The 18,823-nt window shown below is 45.5% G+C and overlaps 1 protein-coding gene across 1 annotated transcript in view; it reads left to right on the top strand.

The window, feature by feature from the left end:
• gpd1l (glycerol-3-phosphate dehydrogenase 1 like) overlaps positions 1–18,823 on the top strand; it is a 44,095-nt gene that overhangs the window by 18,862 nt on the left and 6,410 nt on the right. Inside the window, exons 2-7 of the mRNA XM_033012358.1 lie at positions 353–530; positions 2,364–2,504; positions 5,350–5,488; positions 10,411–10,523; positions 15,056–15,289; positions 17,845–17,951. Of these exons, the coding sequence (XP_032868249.1) occupies positions 353–530; positions 2,364–2,504; positions 5,350–5,488; positions 10,411–10,523; positions 15,056–15,289; positions 17,845–17,951 (912 nt within the window). The remainder of the gene's footprint in view (positions 1–352; positions 531–2,363; positions 2,505–5,349; positions 5,489–10,410; positions 10,524–15,055; positions 15,290–17,844; positions 17,952–18,823) is intronic.

Raw genomic sequence — 18,823 nt, 5'->3', positions numbered from 1 at the left:
TATTTTCCCCTCCCCTTGCACTCCAAGCAGTTTTGGATACCAAAGCCAATTGAAGTTCCCGACTGTCAGCCCAACTGACCAATGCCACACTAAACTAGAATGTTTCTGACCTGCATGGCCCAATGCTGCCATGTAAAGCTTTACTGCACTGATGTGAAGGGGGATGGAGCACCTTTGTGAATTTCAAAGGAAAAATCACTTATCTTCATTTTGCATTTTTTTTTTGTGGTCAATTTGCAAAATCTCGATGCTGCACAAATATCTCTGTCAAATTGTGCAGAAGAAGTGGATGATGCAGCTCAAAAAGCAGTTTGTGTTTCTCGTTTTTACATAATTGTTTGTGTTTCCACAGGGGCTGTGCAGTTGCGAAAATTATTGGAAAGAATGTCCAGACAATTCCAAAATTTGCGAGAACAGTCAATATGTGGGTCTTTGAAGAGATGGTTAATAACAGGAAGTTAACTGAAATCATAAACCAAGAACATGAGAATGTTAAATATCTGCCTGGATATAAGCTGCCTGAAAATGTGGTACGGTAATAGTCAGAAAATACATCACTGATTCATTGTTTTTCATTCAAACTTGTTAATACATTGACAGAACTTATTGTCGTCATCAAACTTGTTATCATCAGAAGTTAAATGCTTAGCATTATAGAAGGGGCATTTAATGATCAGCATTGACTCGGTGGACTAAAGGGACTGATTTCCGATTGTCTGAGTCTATGATTCTAAATGGTTCTAAACAGGATCACGGCATTTATTAAGCGGTGAACTATACCTTGCATCAGACCTGAGAGAATTTAGAAAGCCAACATGTTTTAAATTGCAGAGAAGGGGTAGGATAGAAAAGAACAAAAGAAAATGCATTCTCCACTGTGTGCTTTTACCTTTTGAACCAGCGTTACACAGGAGACTGACGGCAGTTGTGTGTGAAGCCACAAGTGTCTGATGTCCTGCTGTGCATATTAGTATGAGAATTGTGGAGGTCCATTCTGTTCTAAGTGGGGTGCCGCAAGGCTCGGTGCTGGGACCCCAGTTATTTACAATATATATTAACGATTTAGATGAGGGAATTCATTGTGACATCTCCAAGTTTGCAGATGACACAAAGCTGGGTGGCAGTGTGAGCTGCGAGGAGGATGCTATGAGGCTGCCGGGTGACTTGGATAGGTTGGGTGAGTGGGCAGATGCAAGGCAGATACAGTATAATGTGGATAAATGTGAGGTTATCCACTTTGGTGGCAAGAACAGGAAGGCAGATTATTATCTGAATGGTGTCGGATTAGGAAAAGGGGAGGTGCAATGAGACCTGGGTGTCCTTGTACATCAGTCACTGAAAGTAAGCATGCGGGTACAGCAGGAAGGGAAGAAGGCATATGGCATGTTGGCCTTCATTGTGATATGATTTATGTTTAGGAGCAAGTAGGCCCTACTGTAGTTGTGCATGGTCCTGGGGAGACCGCACCTGGAGTATTGTGTACATTTCGGTATCCTAATTTGAGGAAGGACATCATTACTATTGAGGGAGTGCAACCTAGGTTCACCAGGTTAATTCCCAGGATTTGGGTCAACTGGTCTTGTATTCACTGGAATTTAGAAGGATGAGAGGAGATCTTATAGAAACATATACAATTCTTAAAGGATTGGACAGGTTAGATGCAGGAAAAATGTTCTCGATGTTGGGGGAGTCCAGAACCAGGGGTCACAGTTTAAGAATAAGGGGTAGGCCATTTAGGACTGAGAAGAGGAAAATCATCTTCACCCAGAGAGTTGTGAATCTGGAATTCTCTGCCACAGAAGGTAGTGGAGGCCAATTCACTGGATGTTTTCAAGAGCGAGTTAGATTTAGCTCTTGGGACTAAAGGAATCAAGGGGTATGGAGAAAAGGGGTACTGATTTTACATGATCAGCCATGATCATATTGAATGGCGGTGCTGGCTCGAAGGGCCGAATGGCCTACTCCTGCACCTATTTTTCTATGTTTCTAAGAGAAATTAGTCAATTACTGTAGTTGTGAATTTTATGCTGATTGGTGTCCCTCCATGCATCTGCTTGTGTACACATGGGGCCATGCTGCGATATACTAAAATAAGGTTTGCTCACAAAGTATCCAATTGCACAGCATAAAAAACGTGAAATAATTTCAATTCATTGAACTTGAACAGATATCACATGAATGGTCTGCTTTTATGATGTGTTGCATCAAGCAAAAAGAAAATGCCTCTATTGTTGAACACTTGCATCTAGAATCCAATGAACATGTTTTCACAGTTATAATGTAAAAACAAATATGGTCTGCCTGTAAATGAGCATCATCTCCTTGTATGATTACTTCCTAAATCTCTTGTCATTTTATCATAGGTTGCAATTCCGGATCTAAAAGATGCTGTACGTGGTGCAGATTTGCTTGTTTTTGTTGTGCCTCACCAATTTATCCGCAAATTATGTGATGAAATTGTTGATCAAGTACCACAGAACGCTCTTGGTATAAGCCTTATCAAGGTACTTAAATATTTGCAAATCATCTTTCACTCTCTTGGTTTTCATGCTAATTCTAATTAACGAGGTGGGAAAGAGATTAAGTTTAGAAACTTGGTGAGGTTCATTCAAAATTTTAAACCCCAAATTATTTAGATATCATTTATATTAATAAATTATTTATATTAAGAAGGGTTATATTATTTATTATTTATATTAAGAAGGGTTTCGACCCGAAACGGTGCCTATTTCCTTTGCTCCATAGATATTGCCTCACCCGCTGAGTTTCTGCAGCATTTTTGTCTATTTACTTCACTTGTTGGTTTTTAGCTGAGTTCATTCCTGATTTATTCTCTTTCAGATTTGAAAGCACATTGTTTGGGATGTCATTTCGGAGATTCAAATCTTTATTATCAAAACCTTGATTTATCTATTCCCTTGGACTTTGTTCCACTTAAACTAAACTAAAACGAATAGATAATAGATTAATGAGCTTGAGAAGTGTTGAGATTATATATTTCCGTATTTTAATAATGGTGACAAAGTGCCTTCTTCCATTTCCAAACACTTCCCTACCATTCCTTGACCTCACCATCTCCATCGCAGGGGACAGACTCCTGACCGACATACATTACAAACCCACTGACTCACATGGCTATCTGGACTACACGTCTTCCCACCCTGCCCCCTGTAAAGACTCCATCCCCTACTCCCAATTCCTCCGCCTACGCCGCATCTGTTCCCAGGATGAGACATTCCATACCAGGTCATCGGAAATGTCCTCGTTCTTCAGGGAACGGGGATTCCCCTCCGCCACCATAGATGAAGCTCACACCAGGGTCTCATCCATACCCCGTAACACTGCTCTCTCTCCCCATCCCCGCACTCGCAACAAGTGCAGAGTCCCTCTGGTCCTCACCTTTCACCCCACCAGCCGGCAAATACAACACATAATCCTCCGCCATTTCCGCCACCTCCAACGTGACCCCACCACTCGCCACATCTTCCCATCTCCCCCCATGTCTGCCTTCCGCAAAGACCGCTCCCTCCGCAACTCCCTCGTCAATTCTTCCCTTCCCTCCCGCACCACCCCCTCCCCGGGCACTTTCCGTTGCAACCGCAAGAAATGCAACACCTGTCCCTTCACCTCCCCCCTCGACTCCATTCAAGGACCCAAGCAGTCGTTCCAGGTGCGACAAAGGTTCACCTGTATCTCCTCCAACCTCATCTACTGCATCCGCTGCTCTAGATGTCAGCTGATTTACATCGGGGAGACTAAGCGGAGGTTGGGCGATCGTTTCGCCGAACACCTCCGCTCAGTCCGCAATAACCTACCTGACCTCCCGGTGGCTCAGCACTTCAACTCCCCCTCCCATTCCCAATCCGACCTCTCTGTCCTGGGTCTCCTCCATTGCCAGAGTGAGCACCAGCGGAAATTGGAGGAACAGCACCTCATATTCCGCCTGGGTTGCTTGCGTCCGGATGGCATTAACATTGAATTCTCCCAATTTTGCTAGTCCTTGCTGTCTCCCCCCCTTCCTTAACCCTCTAGCTGTCTCCTCCCACCCTCCCATCCGCCCGCCCTCGGGCTCCTCCTCCTCCCCTTTTTCCTTCCTTCTCCCCCCCACCCCCCATCAGTCTGAAGAAGGGTTTTGGCCCGAAACGTCGCCTATTTCCTTCGCTCCATAGATGCTGCTGCACCCGCTGAGTTTCTCCAGCAATTTTGTGTACCTTCTGCCTTCTTCCTCTAATGGGTAGGAAGCTGCGAGTGGTGTTTTATTGTGCTAATTGTATGTAAAATAAGACTGGAACTGTTTTCTCTGGATTATTATCAGAGCGGCTACTAAATTTGGATATATAAATGGTGCTTTAAATCTTGCATGTGAACAAGTACGGCACTATGCATGTTTTTCAAAATGCACTGACATAAAATCTATATTTTGTATCCTATAGGAAGACAAAATTAATAATTATTGGAGTCCAACAATGCTATTTTTTTTCCATTCACTTTCTTATTTAAAATGGCCAGAAAAGAACATCACTGCAAAACCTCCCTCTAGAGGGTGTTAGAGGTTATGGGGCGAAGGCAGGAGAATGGGGTTAGGAGGCAGAGATAAATCCTTCTGCAGTTATACAGAGCCCTGGTGAGACCACACCTGGAGTATTGTGTGCAGTTTTGGCCTCCTAATTTGAAGAAGGATATTCTTGAGGGAGTGCAGCATAGGTTCATGAGGTTAATTCCCTGGATGGCGGAACAGTCATTTGCTGAAAGAATGGAGTGACTGGGCTTGTATTCACTGGAATTTAGATGGATGAGAGGGCATCTTATAGAAGCACATACAATTATTAAGGGATTGGACATGCTAGATGCAGGAAACATGTTTCTGATGTTGGGGGAGTCCAGAACCAGGGGCCACAGTTTAAGACTGAGGGGTAGGCCATTTAGAACTGAGATGAGGAAAAACATTTTCACACAGAGTTGTGAATTTGTGGAATTCTCTGCCTCAGAAGGCAGTGGAGCCCGATTCACGGGATGCATTCAAGAGAGAGTTAGATAGAGCTCTTAGAGCTTGTGGAATCAGGGGGATATGGGGAGAAGGCAGGAACGGGCTATTGATTGTTTATGATCAGCCATGATCACATTGAATGGCGGTGTTGGCTCGAAGGGCCAAAAAGCCTACTCCTGCACCTATTGTCTATGTATCTATCAGCCATGATTGAAGGGCGGAGTAGAATTGATGGGCCGGATGGCCAACTCTACTCCTATTACTTATGATCTTATGATTACTGTAATTAAATAAATTACAAATCTTTTGCAAAATGTTTTTAATTTTGTATTGCTGTGTACATAGTTTTTTTTTCATTTTAGGGAATTGATGAAGGGCCTGAAGGATTAAAACTGATTTCTGATATAATCAGGGAAAAAATGAAAATTGATGTCAGCGTATTAATGGGTGCCAATATAGCCAATGAAGTAGCAGCAGATAAATTCTGTGAAACTACAATAGGTAAATGTGTTTACTATTTCAACAACTGCGCTTTTGGATTGCTGAAGTCTGCTACATACTGTGGCACATTGCATTAGCTCTCTTGTAACTGGTGTGAACTGTTTTGCAATGTGGGAATACTAAAAAGTTAATTGTGTAGTTCTGTAGTTTATTAAATCACCAAAGCATTCTGTAGTTTATTAAAACACCAATTAGGAACGAATATCAAAAACCATAGACCACAATCACTGAAAATAGGCAAAAAAAAAAATCTCCCATGATAAATTTAAACATCAGTCCCCCACAAGGATGCGTTTCAGCCCCTTACTATACATCCTAAACACTCATGACTGTGTGGCCAAATCATGCTCTAACTCAATTGAGATAACATCACTGTAGTGGGTCAGATCTCAAACAATAACAAGAGAGTACAGGAAGGAGCGATATTACATCATGTCATGACAACAGCATCGCGCTTGATGTCAGCAAGATGAAGGAACTAGTTATTAACTTAAGGACGCGAGGTAGTGTACACATCCCAATTGATGTCCATGGTGCTGAAGTGGAGATGGTTGAGAGCTTCAATGTTTCCAGGCGTAAATGTCACAATTTGTCCTGGACCAAACACATCGAAGCAATGGCCAAATGAAGACATAGACAATAGACGATAGGTGTAGGAGTAGGCCCTTCGAGCCAGCACCATTCATGGCTGATCATCCCCAATCAGTACCCCGTTCCTGCCTTCTCCAGCATGTCTCCCACGACTCTTGCCAATGTTTCTAGATGTATGTGATGCATCACAGCCTGCTTTAGCAACAGCTGTCCCCAAGACCACAAGAAATTACAGAGAATTGTGGATGTAACCATCACACAGAGCCGCCTCCCCCATTGACTCGATCTGTATTTCACACTGCTTCAGGAAAGCAGCCAACATAATCAAGCCATTTTCACACCGGTCATTCCCTCTTCTCCCCTTTCCTATCAGGTAGAAGATACAAAAGCTGGAAAGCATGTAACACCAGATACAGGAATAGTTTCCTCCCCGCTATTAACAGACCACTGAATGGTCCTCCCATAAGCTAGGATGTAGATTCAATCATCCAATCTACTTGCTTGTGGGTGCGGTATCTTTTCTCTGCAGTGCTGTAACACTATTCTGCACTCTTTTTTTTTTTTACTACCTTTTGCACTTGTATATGACTTGATTGTACTCGTGTATGATATGATTTAATTGGATAGCTCATAGTTGAGCTTAGAGGACTTGATATTACAACCCCTACTATAATTGGCACCTTCTTAATATTTTGAGTGGGGGTCGGGGTAAAATCTTCATTGGGGTCATCAGGTGGGCACCCTCCTTCCTTGGTGTTTCGTTGATAGGCCCACAACACCTCCAGAGGGCTCAACAGCAACGCCTGGCATCCCAGGTGCGCTCCCCTCCGTTTTACCCCTCTTGCTGGTCATTTTGCAGCCCAGTTGGAGTCCTTCCTCTTCAGCCACAGCCAGTGGCTGCTTCGCCCGCCAGCCTCTGACCGCGGCCTGCCGGAAGGTCTGTCCTAGAACTCACATTCCCTTCAGGAGTATGGTTGTTGACATGGCTACAAACCCTCTACAACCAACCTCTACAGGGAGCACCTGGGTACGCCAGCCGACAGGTTCTGCCTTGGCTGCTAAGTCTGAATACTTCAGACATTTGCGTTCATACGCTTCACCAACCGCAGCCTCCCAAGGCACAGTTAACTCCACGATGTACAGGGACTTCTGTGAGGTTGACCACAAGATCAGTTCTGGCCTGAGATTAGCTGTGATGATCTCTGGTGGAAAAATGAGCTTCTGGTCTAGATCAGCCTGCATTTTCCAGTCCCGGGCAGTGTCCAGGAGGGTCGGTTGGGTGAGGGAGGGCATTGGTGGTAGTTCTCCTTCCTTCCAAGGTAATCGCCAGTTGTCGCAGGACCTGATTGTGCCTCCAGGTGTAGCGGCCTTGTGGAAGACTGGTTTTGCAGCCAGTGAGGATGTGCCTTAATGTTGCTGGGGTTTGGCAGAGAGAACATGATGGATCTTCTCCAAACCACTGGTTTAGGTTTTTGGGTGTGGGAAGAACATCGTAGGTGGCTCTGATGATGAAGCCAAGACGGCTTCCTTCCATCTCCCACAGATCCCTCCAGGTAAGCTTACGATGCTCCATGTTTTCCAGGTAGTCCACTGGCCCTGTTTGGACTGTGAGACTGCCTTTGCGCATCTCTCTGCCTCCTCTTGCTGACGGACCTCAGCAACTACCAGCTTTCTTCTCTGGGTTGGTGTTGCCTTGTGCCATGTGGGTCGACTTGTCCTGAGTCCAATCCCACCTGTTCCCTGCTGCACCTGTCCTACAATGTCTCCATGCCTGAGAGCAGATTTTGCTTACTGTGCATCCACTGATGGGGTCCACTTCCTCCCAGTTGCCAGTCTGGGAGCAGCCGCTCGTACCGCTAATCTTGAGACTCTGTCAGGGTCATGTCCAGCTTCACTTTGGTGCATTTGTATTCTTCTGTGAGGCTAGAGACAGGCAGCTCCAGAGCGCGTTGTCCAAACAAGCCGATATTGCTGAGGCAATGCGGGTCCAAGCCACTTCTTGATTTATGAACTGACTGTCCTCTCCAGCTTCTCGACTTTGGTGATGGGACCTCGTAGACCATCAGAAGCCACATCAGATGGGTGAGCAATCGAAACTGCAGGCACCACAGTTTCAGCTTACCAGCAAGCGGGGTCTTGTCTGTGCTAGCAAGGCCTTTGATGGGCTTTTCCCCTCAGTTGGTCACACTGGTCTGAGTCTTTGAGGCTTGCATTGTACCACCATCCTAAACTCTTGCCTGGCAGCTCTGACACCATCGGAATGGTTGTTTCATCAATGTGGAATCGCTTGTCTACGATTTTTCCTCTGATGATGGATATGCTCCTGGATTTGCTGGGATTCAACTTCATCCGGGTATATGCTCGCATGAAGCTTTTCCAGCAGACGCTTGGTACATGCAATGGTTGAGGTCAGGGTGGTCATGTCATCCATGTAGGCACGAATGGGAGGTAGCCGCTGCCCAGACTGCAGCCGCTCTCCTCCTACAACCCACTTGGAAGCTCGGATGATCACTTCCATTGCCATGGTGAAGGCTAGCGGGGAGATGGTGCAACCTGCCATTATTCCCACTTCCAGTGATTGCCATGTTGCTGTGTATTCTGTTGTTGTAATACAGAATTGAAAGTCTTGGAAGTAGTTTCTGGCCAGGTTTGTAATGGTCTTTGGCACTTGGAAGAACTCGAAGGCTGTCCAGAGGAGAGAATGGGGAACAGATCCAACAGCATTGGCTAGGTCCAGGAATAAGACGTTCACTTCTCTTCCTTCCCGTTTTGCAGGCTGGATTTGATGCAATATCATGCTTGTGTGTTCTAAGCATTAGAGAAGCCTGGTATACCAGCTTTCTGTACCAACGTATCAATCGGGTTGTTCTGTTTCAGGTAGGTTATCATCCTTTGAGCAACAATGCTAAAGAAAATCTTCCCTTCAACATTCAAGAGATTGATTTGCTGGAATTGGTCGATGTTTGAGGCATCTTTTTCCTTGGGGATCACCACTCCCCCTGCTCTTCGCCATGCTTTTGGGATGGTTTGCTTTCTCCATGCTATCTTCATTTGCCTCCATAGGAACCGTAAAACATTTGGAATATTTTTGTACAGCCGGTATGGAACTACGTTTGGTCCTGGAGCTGAAGCTGCCGTGCCTTCCTTACGGCTTTCTCGACTTCACTCCACCTTGGGAGGCTGTCGTCCAACTGGTGCTCTGGTTGAGGAATGGGTGGCATGTCTGGAGGTAATCCCCCTCTGCTCAAATCTTTGGTTGGCTGTGTACATTGATTTCAGATGGTCCTTCAAGAGGGTCCTCCCTCTTTGACACCTTAAGTGACCCGCTCTTTTCCTTTGTGAAGAGTCCTTTCACAAATCTGAAGGGATCCTTGTAGAAGGATGTTCTTGCCCTCTCCTTCTTCTTGCATCGAGTTCTGAGGGTTTCTGCTCTCCGCAGTCTTCCCAGGTGTTCCTTTAGATCTGCTTGCAGGAGGTTGATGCCCACTCTTACCTCCAGTGAGGATTTCCTCCACCGTCTCCTCGGGTCCCTTTTCTCTTTGATTAGGAGCTCTATTTCTCGCTGCCTTCTGAGCTTGGGAGGGGTTGTTGTTTCCTTCTTTTTGGTTCCGAACCTTTCTGGCCCGTAGAAGTAGATCAGATCAGATCATTTTCTCCAGTTTCTTCTCCACTGTTCGTTGAAGTCCGTCTAGGATCTTACTCGGGTCTGCGTCGACTGTTGCCCACTCTTTCTTGCTGCTGGACTTTGGCCACTTCATTCCGGGCTCAGATGTTGTGCTTGAATTACTCTCCGTGGCCACTAGGGTATTGATGCTCGTTGGACTATGGGTTGTATCCTGCCGCTGAGCTTCACTCGACTGATTTGATCACAAAGAAAGGTCTTTGCTCCATCTTGGTACACGTGACAATAATAAACAAATACCAATGAAACCGAGAATGATCTAAAAATAGGATAATTGGTGACTGTAATTTAGTAATTTAAATTTCTCAGCTCTTTCATGGATTAGCTGGCTGAACTGTTTGAGAAAGGCTCTTTAATTTGTTAAGAATGTAGGTCAATACGTGTTTGTAAGGTAATGCTGAGGCTTTATCTGGAGCTGGTGAGGCCACATTTGAAATAATATGATCAATTTTGGGCCACATTACTGAGGAAGGATGTGTTGTCTTTGGAGAGGGTTCCAAAGAAGGTTCACGAGAATGATCCCGGAGAGGCCTCTGTGAAATGATTAAACATCCACTGTTTGCAGGAATTGTTTTTGATGTTCAAGGGCAGCAGTACAAACTAATGTCGTTACTTAGAAGCACAAAGTAACAGACATTTCTTCTACCAGGCAGCAAGAATGTGCAGAATGGAAACATATTCAAAGAGCTCTTGCAGACATCCAATTTTCGGATAACCGTGGTGGATGATGCGGAGACAGTAGAACTCTGTGGTGCATTAAAGGTAAGAAAGCATTTTACAGTGTTTTTAAAAAGATTTGAATCCTCATTCCAATTTCATTTCTATATAAACATGGACATCTAGGTGGTATGGAGATCATATCCATGATCTGAACGCTAACCATGTGGCACCTTATAATGGATATTTATCCATCTCTGAATGCTGGGAGAGAAATCTTGTATTTAACAGCTTCTGCCTGATATGCTCGATGATGAGAGCTTGAAGTTAAGCCTCTTAAAATATCTGCTATCTAAAATATAAACTATTCATGTTTTTTAACTGTTTCGCTGGGAAAACTACCTGCTGAACATGTGCGAGGTTAGATGTGTCGCAAATTCAATGATTTACATTTTTTTCAACAAGCAGAAAAGCTTTGTGGGAACAAGATGAGCTACGGGAAATTTACATTTTTGCATTAATGTAATTTACTTACTTTAATATATTTACTTACTTTAAACTTCATTACTTTGATTATGCTCCTGGTTGGATCCACATCGTTAGAATTTCCTTCCTTCCTAAGATGTCCTTTCTCTCCATGTAAAATACCTCTATTAATTCCTTGATTTTGACCAAAATTTGTTCTCTTGTTTACCCCTCCATACCCAACTTTTACTTTTATATTTTACTTATATTTCATGAATACTTTGGGATATGTTCTGTGTTAAAGATGTTATATAATTCTAAGCTGTTGTTACTACACTTGCGTCTGAAGAAGGGTCTGGACCCGAAACGTCACCCATTCCTTCTCTCCAGAGATGCCTTTCCTGCTGAGTTACTCCAGCATCTTGTGTCTACCTTTTGTTACTACACTTAATATTTCTATCACTGGGTTAAGATGGGGCAAATCACCATGCCTGTTCTGATCCAGTGAAACCTCCACATGAAAACCTGTATAAGTAATCAGTGAGCATATTTGAGTTATGTTGCAAATCGCCCACAATCAAATATATTTAACTGTCACTTGTAACTTTTGGCTGCTCATTTCTTGCCTTAACTGGCTGCCACTTTGAGAACATGGGAATCTTGATCACACCACTGATGTTTAAGGGCTACCTAGTGTGATTATTCAGAGAAGTGACCTGTTTTAGTGCAAGGATGCTTAACTGTTTAATCAGGGTCCTGGCTGGTTGTACAATTTTAATTGCTATTGGTGGGTGCATATGGATGGTGTGTGATTTGCCCAGATGTGTCAGGATGCAAGCAGGTGAACCAGCAATGGCCCTTAATAGATCTCTATTCACAAGGGGGAGAATTCTGTGGGCAGAGAGATGTTCTTCCTGGTTCCATAATGTACTATCGTTTGCTCAACCAATTCCAAGCCCAGACTATCAGCCAGTGAAATAAGACAGGAGCCAGATTGCTGGCTGCAGCTTGCAGGACCATTCCTCAGCTGGCCTAGTTAGCTCTAGTTCTGAGCTCCTCATCATTGCTTTATGCCATCCCAGCCAGAAGTTATTCTGCTCCCCAACATGCTGAAGAGCTTGTGACAGAATCGCATAATCGAAGAAGCAAGGTCAGCATTTATTGCCCATCCATAATTACCATCCATAATTGTGTGATTATGGGTTTCTGAGAAGAGCTTTGGGAAAAGAAGGATGCATGTAGCAAAGGTACAGCAGTTATCATGGGTGACTTTAATCTACATATACATTGGGCCAACCAAATTGGTAGCGCTGAGGAGGAGGATTTTGTGGAATGTATACAGGATGGTTTTTTAAACCAATATGTAGAAGAGCCAACTAGAGGGCAGGCCATTCTAGACTGGGTATTGTGTAATGAGGAAGGATTAGTTAGTGATCTTGTTGTGCAAAGCCCCTTGGGCAACAATGACCATAATATGGTGGAATTCTGCATTAGGATGGAAAGTGACATGGTTAATTCAGAGACTAAGGTCCTGAACTTAAAGAAAGGTAACTTTGAAGGTATGAGTCGGGAATTGGCTAGGATAGACTGACAAATTATACTTAAAGGGTTGACGGTGGAGATGCAATGGCAAAGATTTAAAGACCGCATGGATGAACTCCAAATATTGTTCATCCCTGTCTGACGAAAACATAAAACGGGGAAGGCTACTCAAACGTGGCTAACGAGGGAAATCAAGGATAGTGTTAAATCTAAGGAAAAGGCATATAAATTGGCCAGAGGAAGCAGCAAACCAGACTGGGAGAAATTTAGAACTCAACAGAGGAGGACAAAGGGGTTCATTAAGATGGGGGGGAGGGGGGGGAAGAGCATGAAAGAGTGCCCGTGGGGGATATAAAAACTGATTCTAAAAGCTTCTTTGGTTATGTAAAAAGGAAAAAGATTTGTGAAGACAAATGTAGGTCCCTTACAATCGGAGCCAGGTGAATTTATAATGGGAACCCAGGAAATGGCAGAACAGTTAAACAAGTACTTTGGTTCTGTCTTCATTAAGGAAGACACAAACAATCTCCCAGAAATATTAGGGGACCGAGGATCTAGTGGGAGGGAGGAACTGAAGAGAATCCACATTAGTCAGGAAATGGTGTTAGGGAACTTGTTGGGACTGAAGGTAGATAAATCCCCAGGGCCTGATGGTCTGCATCCCAGAGTACTCAAGGAGGTGGCCCTAGAAATCATGGATCATTTTCCAATGTTCTCTCGACTCTGGATCAATTCCTGTGGACTGGAGGGTAGCCAATGTATCCCCATGTTTTAAGAAAGGAGGGAGAGAGAAGACAGAGAATTATAGACCAGTTAGTGTTACATTGGTAGTGGAGAAGATTCCTGACTAGATTGTTAAATATGTTATAGCAGCGTATTTCAAAAGCAATGACAGGATTGGTCAAAGTCAGCATGGATTTATGAAGGGGAAATCATGCTTGACTAATCTTCTGGAATTTTTTGAGGATGTAACAAGTAGAATGGATAAGGGAGAGCCAGTGGATGTGGTATATCTGGACTACCAAAAAGCCTTTGACAAGGTCCCACACAAGAGATTAGTGTGAAAATATAGAGCACATGGTATTGGGGGTAGGTTATTGACTGGTTGGCAGATAGGAAGCAAAGAGTATGAATGAATGGATCCTTTTCAGAATGGCATATATATAAATAACTGGGGTCCCAGCACCGAGCCTAGCAGCACCCCACTAGTCACTGCCTGCCATTCTGAAAAGGACCCATTCATTCCTACTCTTTGCTTCCTATCTGCCAACCAGTCAATACCCTACCCCCAATACCATGTGCTCTATATTTGCACACTAATCTCTTGTGTGGGACCTTGACAAAGGCTTTTTGGTAGTCCAGATATACCACATCCACTGGCTCTCCCTTATCCATTCTACTTGTTACATCCTCAAAAAATTCCAGAAGATTAGTCAAGCATGATTTCCCCTTCATAAACCCATGCTGACTTTGACCAATCCTGTCACTGCTTTTGAAATACGCTGCTATAACATATTTAACAATATATATTGTTAAATATGTTATAGCAGCGTATATATATATATTAACGATTTAGATGAGGGAATTAAATGTGACATCTCCAAATTTGCAGATGACACAAAGCTAGGTGGCAGTGTAAGCTGCAAGGAGGATGCTATGAGGCTGCAGGGTGACGGATAGGTTGGGTGAGTGGGCAGATGCATGGTAGATGCAGTGTGTTGTGGATAAATGTGAGATTATCCACTCTGGTGGCAAGAACAGGAAGGCAGATTATTATTTGAATGGTGTCAGATTAGGAAAAAGGGAGGTGCAACGAGACCTGGGTGTGCTTGTACATCAGTCACTGAAAGTAACCATGCAGGTACAGCAGGCAGTGAAGAAAGCTAATGGCATGTTGGCCTTCATTGTGGGAGGATTTGATTTTAGGAGCAAGGGGGTCCTACTACAGTTGTACAGGGCCCTGGTGAGACCGTACCTGGAGTATCGTGTGCAGTTTTGGTCTCCTAATTTGAGAAAGGACAGTATTGCTATTGAGGGAGTGCCGCGTAGGTTCACCAGGTTAATTCCCGGGATTGCGGGACTGACATATGATGGAAGAATGAGTCGACTGGGCTTGTATTCATTGAAATTTAGATGGATGAGTGGAGATCTTATATAAAATTCTTAAAGGATTGGACAGGTTAGATGCAGGAAACATTTTCCCGATGTTTGGGGAGTCCAGAACCGGGGTCACAGTTTAAGAATAAGGGGTAGGCCATTTCGGACTGAAATGGGGAAAATCCTCTTCTGTGAATCTGTGGAATTCTCTGCCACAGAAGGTAATGGAGGCCAAATCACTGGATGTTTTCAAGAGTGAGTTAGATTTAGCTCTTAGGGCTAAAAGAATCAAGGAATATGGAGAAAAGCAGGAACTGGTTATTGATTTCAGATGATCAGCCATGATCATATTGAATGGCAGTGCTGGCTCCTGCACCTATTTTTTTATGTTTCTCTGTGTGACATTGTTTGACATTGAGGCTATTCATTGAGCATAACTACCCTAATAATGGATAATGGCACTTCTTGAAACCTGATTGTTACCATAAATGTAGAATCTGCACCTCTAAAATGCCAATATTACTCTTTGCCAGAACATTGTCGCAGTTGGTGCTGGTTTCTGTGATGGGCTACTTAGTGGAGATAACACAAAAGCTGCTGTGATTCGCCTGGGTTTGATGGAGATGATTGCATTTGCCAAAATCTTTTGCAAAGGAAGCGTTTCTGTTGCAACATTTCTAGAAAGTTGTGGCGTTGCAGATGTTATCACAACCTGCTATGGAGGGCGAAACCGTAAGATTGCCGAGGCTTTCGTAAAAACGGGAAAGGTAAGGAAGGATTTTATTGACTATCATGCAGGAAAGAAAATATTTTTAAATATATATACTAGACCAAGTGCAGACCCGTTGGGTCTGTTCCCCCAAAGTGTAGTTGCGGTGGGGGGGGGAGGGGGCGGCATGCGGCTTCACACACTAACTACCCCCCCCCCCCCCCCGCACACATGGTAACTACCCCCCTTGATATTATATTTAGATTATTAATTTGCTCCTTTTACCCCTTAACCACCCTATCCACTGACACATAGCCCCCAACTCACAGGCACGTCAAGAGGTGGGGGGGGGGGGGTAGAGGGTGAGGGCAGAGAGAGAATGGGGAGAGACAGAGAGAAAGGGGCAGAGAAAGAAGGGCGATACAGAGGGAGAGGGGGGTGGAGGGCAGGAGGAGAGGGAAGATGGGTGAGGGGGGGAAGGGTGAGAAATGGGAGGAGAGAGATAGGGAGGGGAGGAGGGAGAGAGGGGGGCTGACAGTGGTGGAAGGGAGGGGAGAAGTGGGGGGAATGGAGAGGGAGAGGTGGGGAGGAGATGGGGTGTAGGGGAGGGGCGAAGGGGGGAACTGGGTTTAGGGGAGGGAGGGTGGGGGAGGGCAGGGGGGTGGGGGAGAGAGATGGGGAGAGAGAGATGGGGGAGAGAGAGAGAGAGAGAGCGAAATGCAACCGTGCGTCACGCGTTCAGAATGTTCTGGAAATGAAGCGTGTGTGTCTCGTGCACGAAAGCTGTCGGCAGCTCTATGGAATTCAGGGGAGCAGCCTGCCGCGTCACACACACACACACTAAGCACCCCTCCCCTCTTCTTCTCCCCCCCTCCCCTCTTCTCCCCCCCTCCCCTCTTCTCCCCCCCTCCCCTCTTCCCCCCCCCCTCCCCCCTTCCCCCCCCCCCCCCCCCTCCCCCCCCCTTCCCTCTTCCCCCCCCTTCCCTCTTCTCCCCCCATTCCCTCTTCTCCCCCCTTCCCTCTTCTCCCCCCTTCCCTCTTCTCCCCCCTCCCCTCTTCTCCCCCCCCTCCCCTCTTCTTCCCCCCCTCCCCTCTTCTTCCCCCCCCTCCCCTCTTCTTCCCCCCCTCCCCTCTTCTTCCCCCCCCCCCTCTTCTTCCCCCCCCCTCCCCTCTTCTTCCCCCCCTCCCCTCTTCTTCCCCCCCTCCCCTCTTCTTCCCCCCCTCCCCTCTTCTTCCCCCCTCCCCCTCCCCTCTTCTTCCTCCCCCCCTCCCCTCCTCTTCTCCCCCCGCCCTCCCCTCTTCTTCCCCCCCTCCCCTCTTCTCCCCCCTCCCTCTTCTTCCCCCCTCCCCTCTTCTTCCCCCCCCCTCTCCCCCCCCTCCCCTCTTCTCCCCTCCCTCCCCCCTTTCTCCCCCCCTCCCCTCTTCTCTCCCCCCCCCCTCCTCCCCTTCTTTCCCCCCCCCCCCCTCCTCCCCTCTTCCTTCTCCCCCCCCCCCCCCCCGCCCCCCCCCCCCCCCCCCCCCCCCCCCCTCCTTTCTTTGAATCTCCCCTTTTCACTCTACCTCTTCTCTTCTCTCATCTAAACATCCCCCACCCACAACCACACACACACACACACACACACACACACACACACACACACACACACACCCGCCTGAAATTATCCTTGCGGGACTCCACCTATGGGATAACCCACCTTTGCAGACATCTGCTGTGTGGAAACTTGATTTGCAGCTGGATTTAAGACTCGCAAATTGTTTGTGACAGGAGTAATTCTTCGGAGCAGAATTCTGCAGTAACTGCGGGAGCACCTCTATGCATATTCTAACTGTTTAAACACACAATTCAATATGCATGTAGATAAAGGGTTGATCTTATATTCCTTAATTTTGTAATTTCTTCTGGAGTGGTAATAGGGATGATGTTATTGAAGGGGAAATTGTCCAGAGTTTCTTCACTCTGGTCATTCAGTCACCATGTGCAAGGTGGTGTTTGCATGGACATGCCAGTGGTGTCTATCCCTCGATTCTGTCTCATGCCAGGAATCTTTCGAAAAGTTCCTATTTGGGAAAGATAACTAGGTATAAACAAGAAAAAAGTGATGGCTTCAAAAGGATTTTGATGAAAAAAATACGTGAAACCTATTTAAATATTTCCAGCTTATTTACAAAACATAGAATCATACAACACAGGAACAGGCCTTTTGTCCCACAACGTCCGTGCCGAACATGATGCCAAGGCCAGCTCTTATCTGCCTGCACATAATCCATATCCAGTCATTCCCTGCATATCCACGTTCATAGTCTCTTAAATGCCATTATTGTATCTTCCTCCACCATCACCCCCAGCAGCACGTTTCATGCATTCAACACCTTTGGTGTGTAAAAATAAAAACTTGCTCTACTCATCTCCTTTAACCTTTGCCCCTCTTGCATTAAACCTATGCCCTTTAGTATTCAATATTTCTATCCTGGGAAATAGGCTCCGACTGTCTACCCTACCTATATTATAATTTAACGCTGTAATGTTTGACGAGTTATATTTAATAACCGTCTAAATGCTGTTCAGTCATTGAAAGCACAAAATTTTTTAAAAAAGGATGATTTGCTTCTCAGACCATTGAACAGCTGGAACAGGAGATGTTGAACGGCCAGAAGCTCCAAGGACCTCAGACATCAGCAGAAGTGCACCACATTCTCAAACAAAGATCATTGGTGGATAAGTAAGTCTCCTTTACCTGTTTCTTGCTCATTTATTGGGCTGGTGGCTGTGTAACAATATCCTCCTTTTTTTGGATGCTTCAGTGATCTGTCTTCCACCCCCCCCCCCCCCCCCCCCCCCCCCGCTGACATGCTGTATATAAAATGCTCTGCTTAGCTGATTCGTGTTCTCTGCAATAAATTTCCAGTCTTTCTGCACAGCTTCTTAGTACTTCAGCTTCCGTTTAGTTTCATTTGGAGATACAGCACGGAGGGTTTTCCCTCCGCCTCTTAATGTTTGTAAAATGAGAACATTCGGTTCAGCGTTTCATAGAAACATAGAAACATAGAAATTAGGTGCAGGAGTAGGCCATTCGGCCCTTCGAGCCTGCACCGCCATTCAATATGATCATGGCTGATCATCCAACTCAGTATCCCGTACCTGCCTTCTCTCCGCACCCTCTGATCCCCTTAGCCACAAGGGCCACATCTAACTCCCTCTTAAATATAACCAATGAACTGGCCTCGACTACCCTCTGTGGCAGGGAGTTCCAGAGATTCACCACTCTCTGTGTGAAAAAAGTTCTTCTCATCTCGGTTTTAAAGGATTTCCCCCTTATCCTTAAGCTGTGACCCCTTGTCCTGGACTTCCCCAACATCGTTTCCCTGCTTTTTCGGTAAAAAACATAGATTTCAAAATGTTAAAAAAAATCAAACAGCTTCTCACCCATAGAATGTTGATGAACATTCCATCGTGTGATGTCACAATGCCCAGTGCTCACAGATGTCCAATCGCAATGGATCTAATTTACATATGCCTTTGCACGAGCCCCAGGCCCAACCCCCGCCGCCTGTGTCGAAGCGCATGATCACCCCTCCCCTCCCCTCCCCCCCT

This window comes from Amblyraja radiata, chromosome 2, assembly GCF_010909765.2.
Source record: "Amblyraja radiata isolate CabotCenter1 chromosome 2, sAmbRad1.1.pri, whole genome shotgun sequence".
Classification (NCBI taxonomy): domain Eukaryota; kingdom Metazoa; phylum Chordata; class Chondrichthyes; order Rajiformes; family Rajidae; genus Amblyraja; species Amblyraja radiata.
This window is presented reverse-complemented; position numbering and strand designations above follow the sequence as displayed.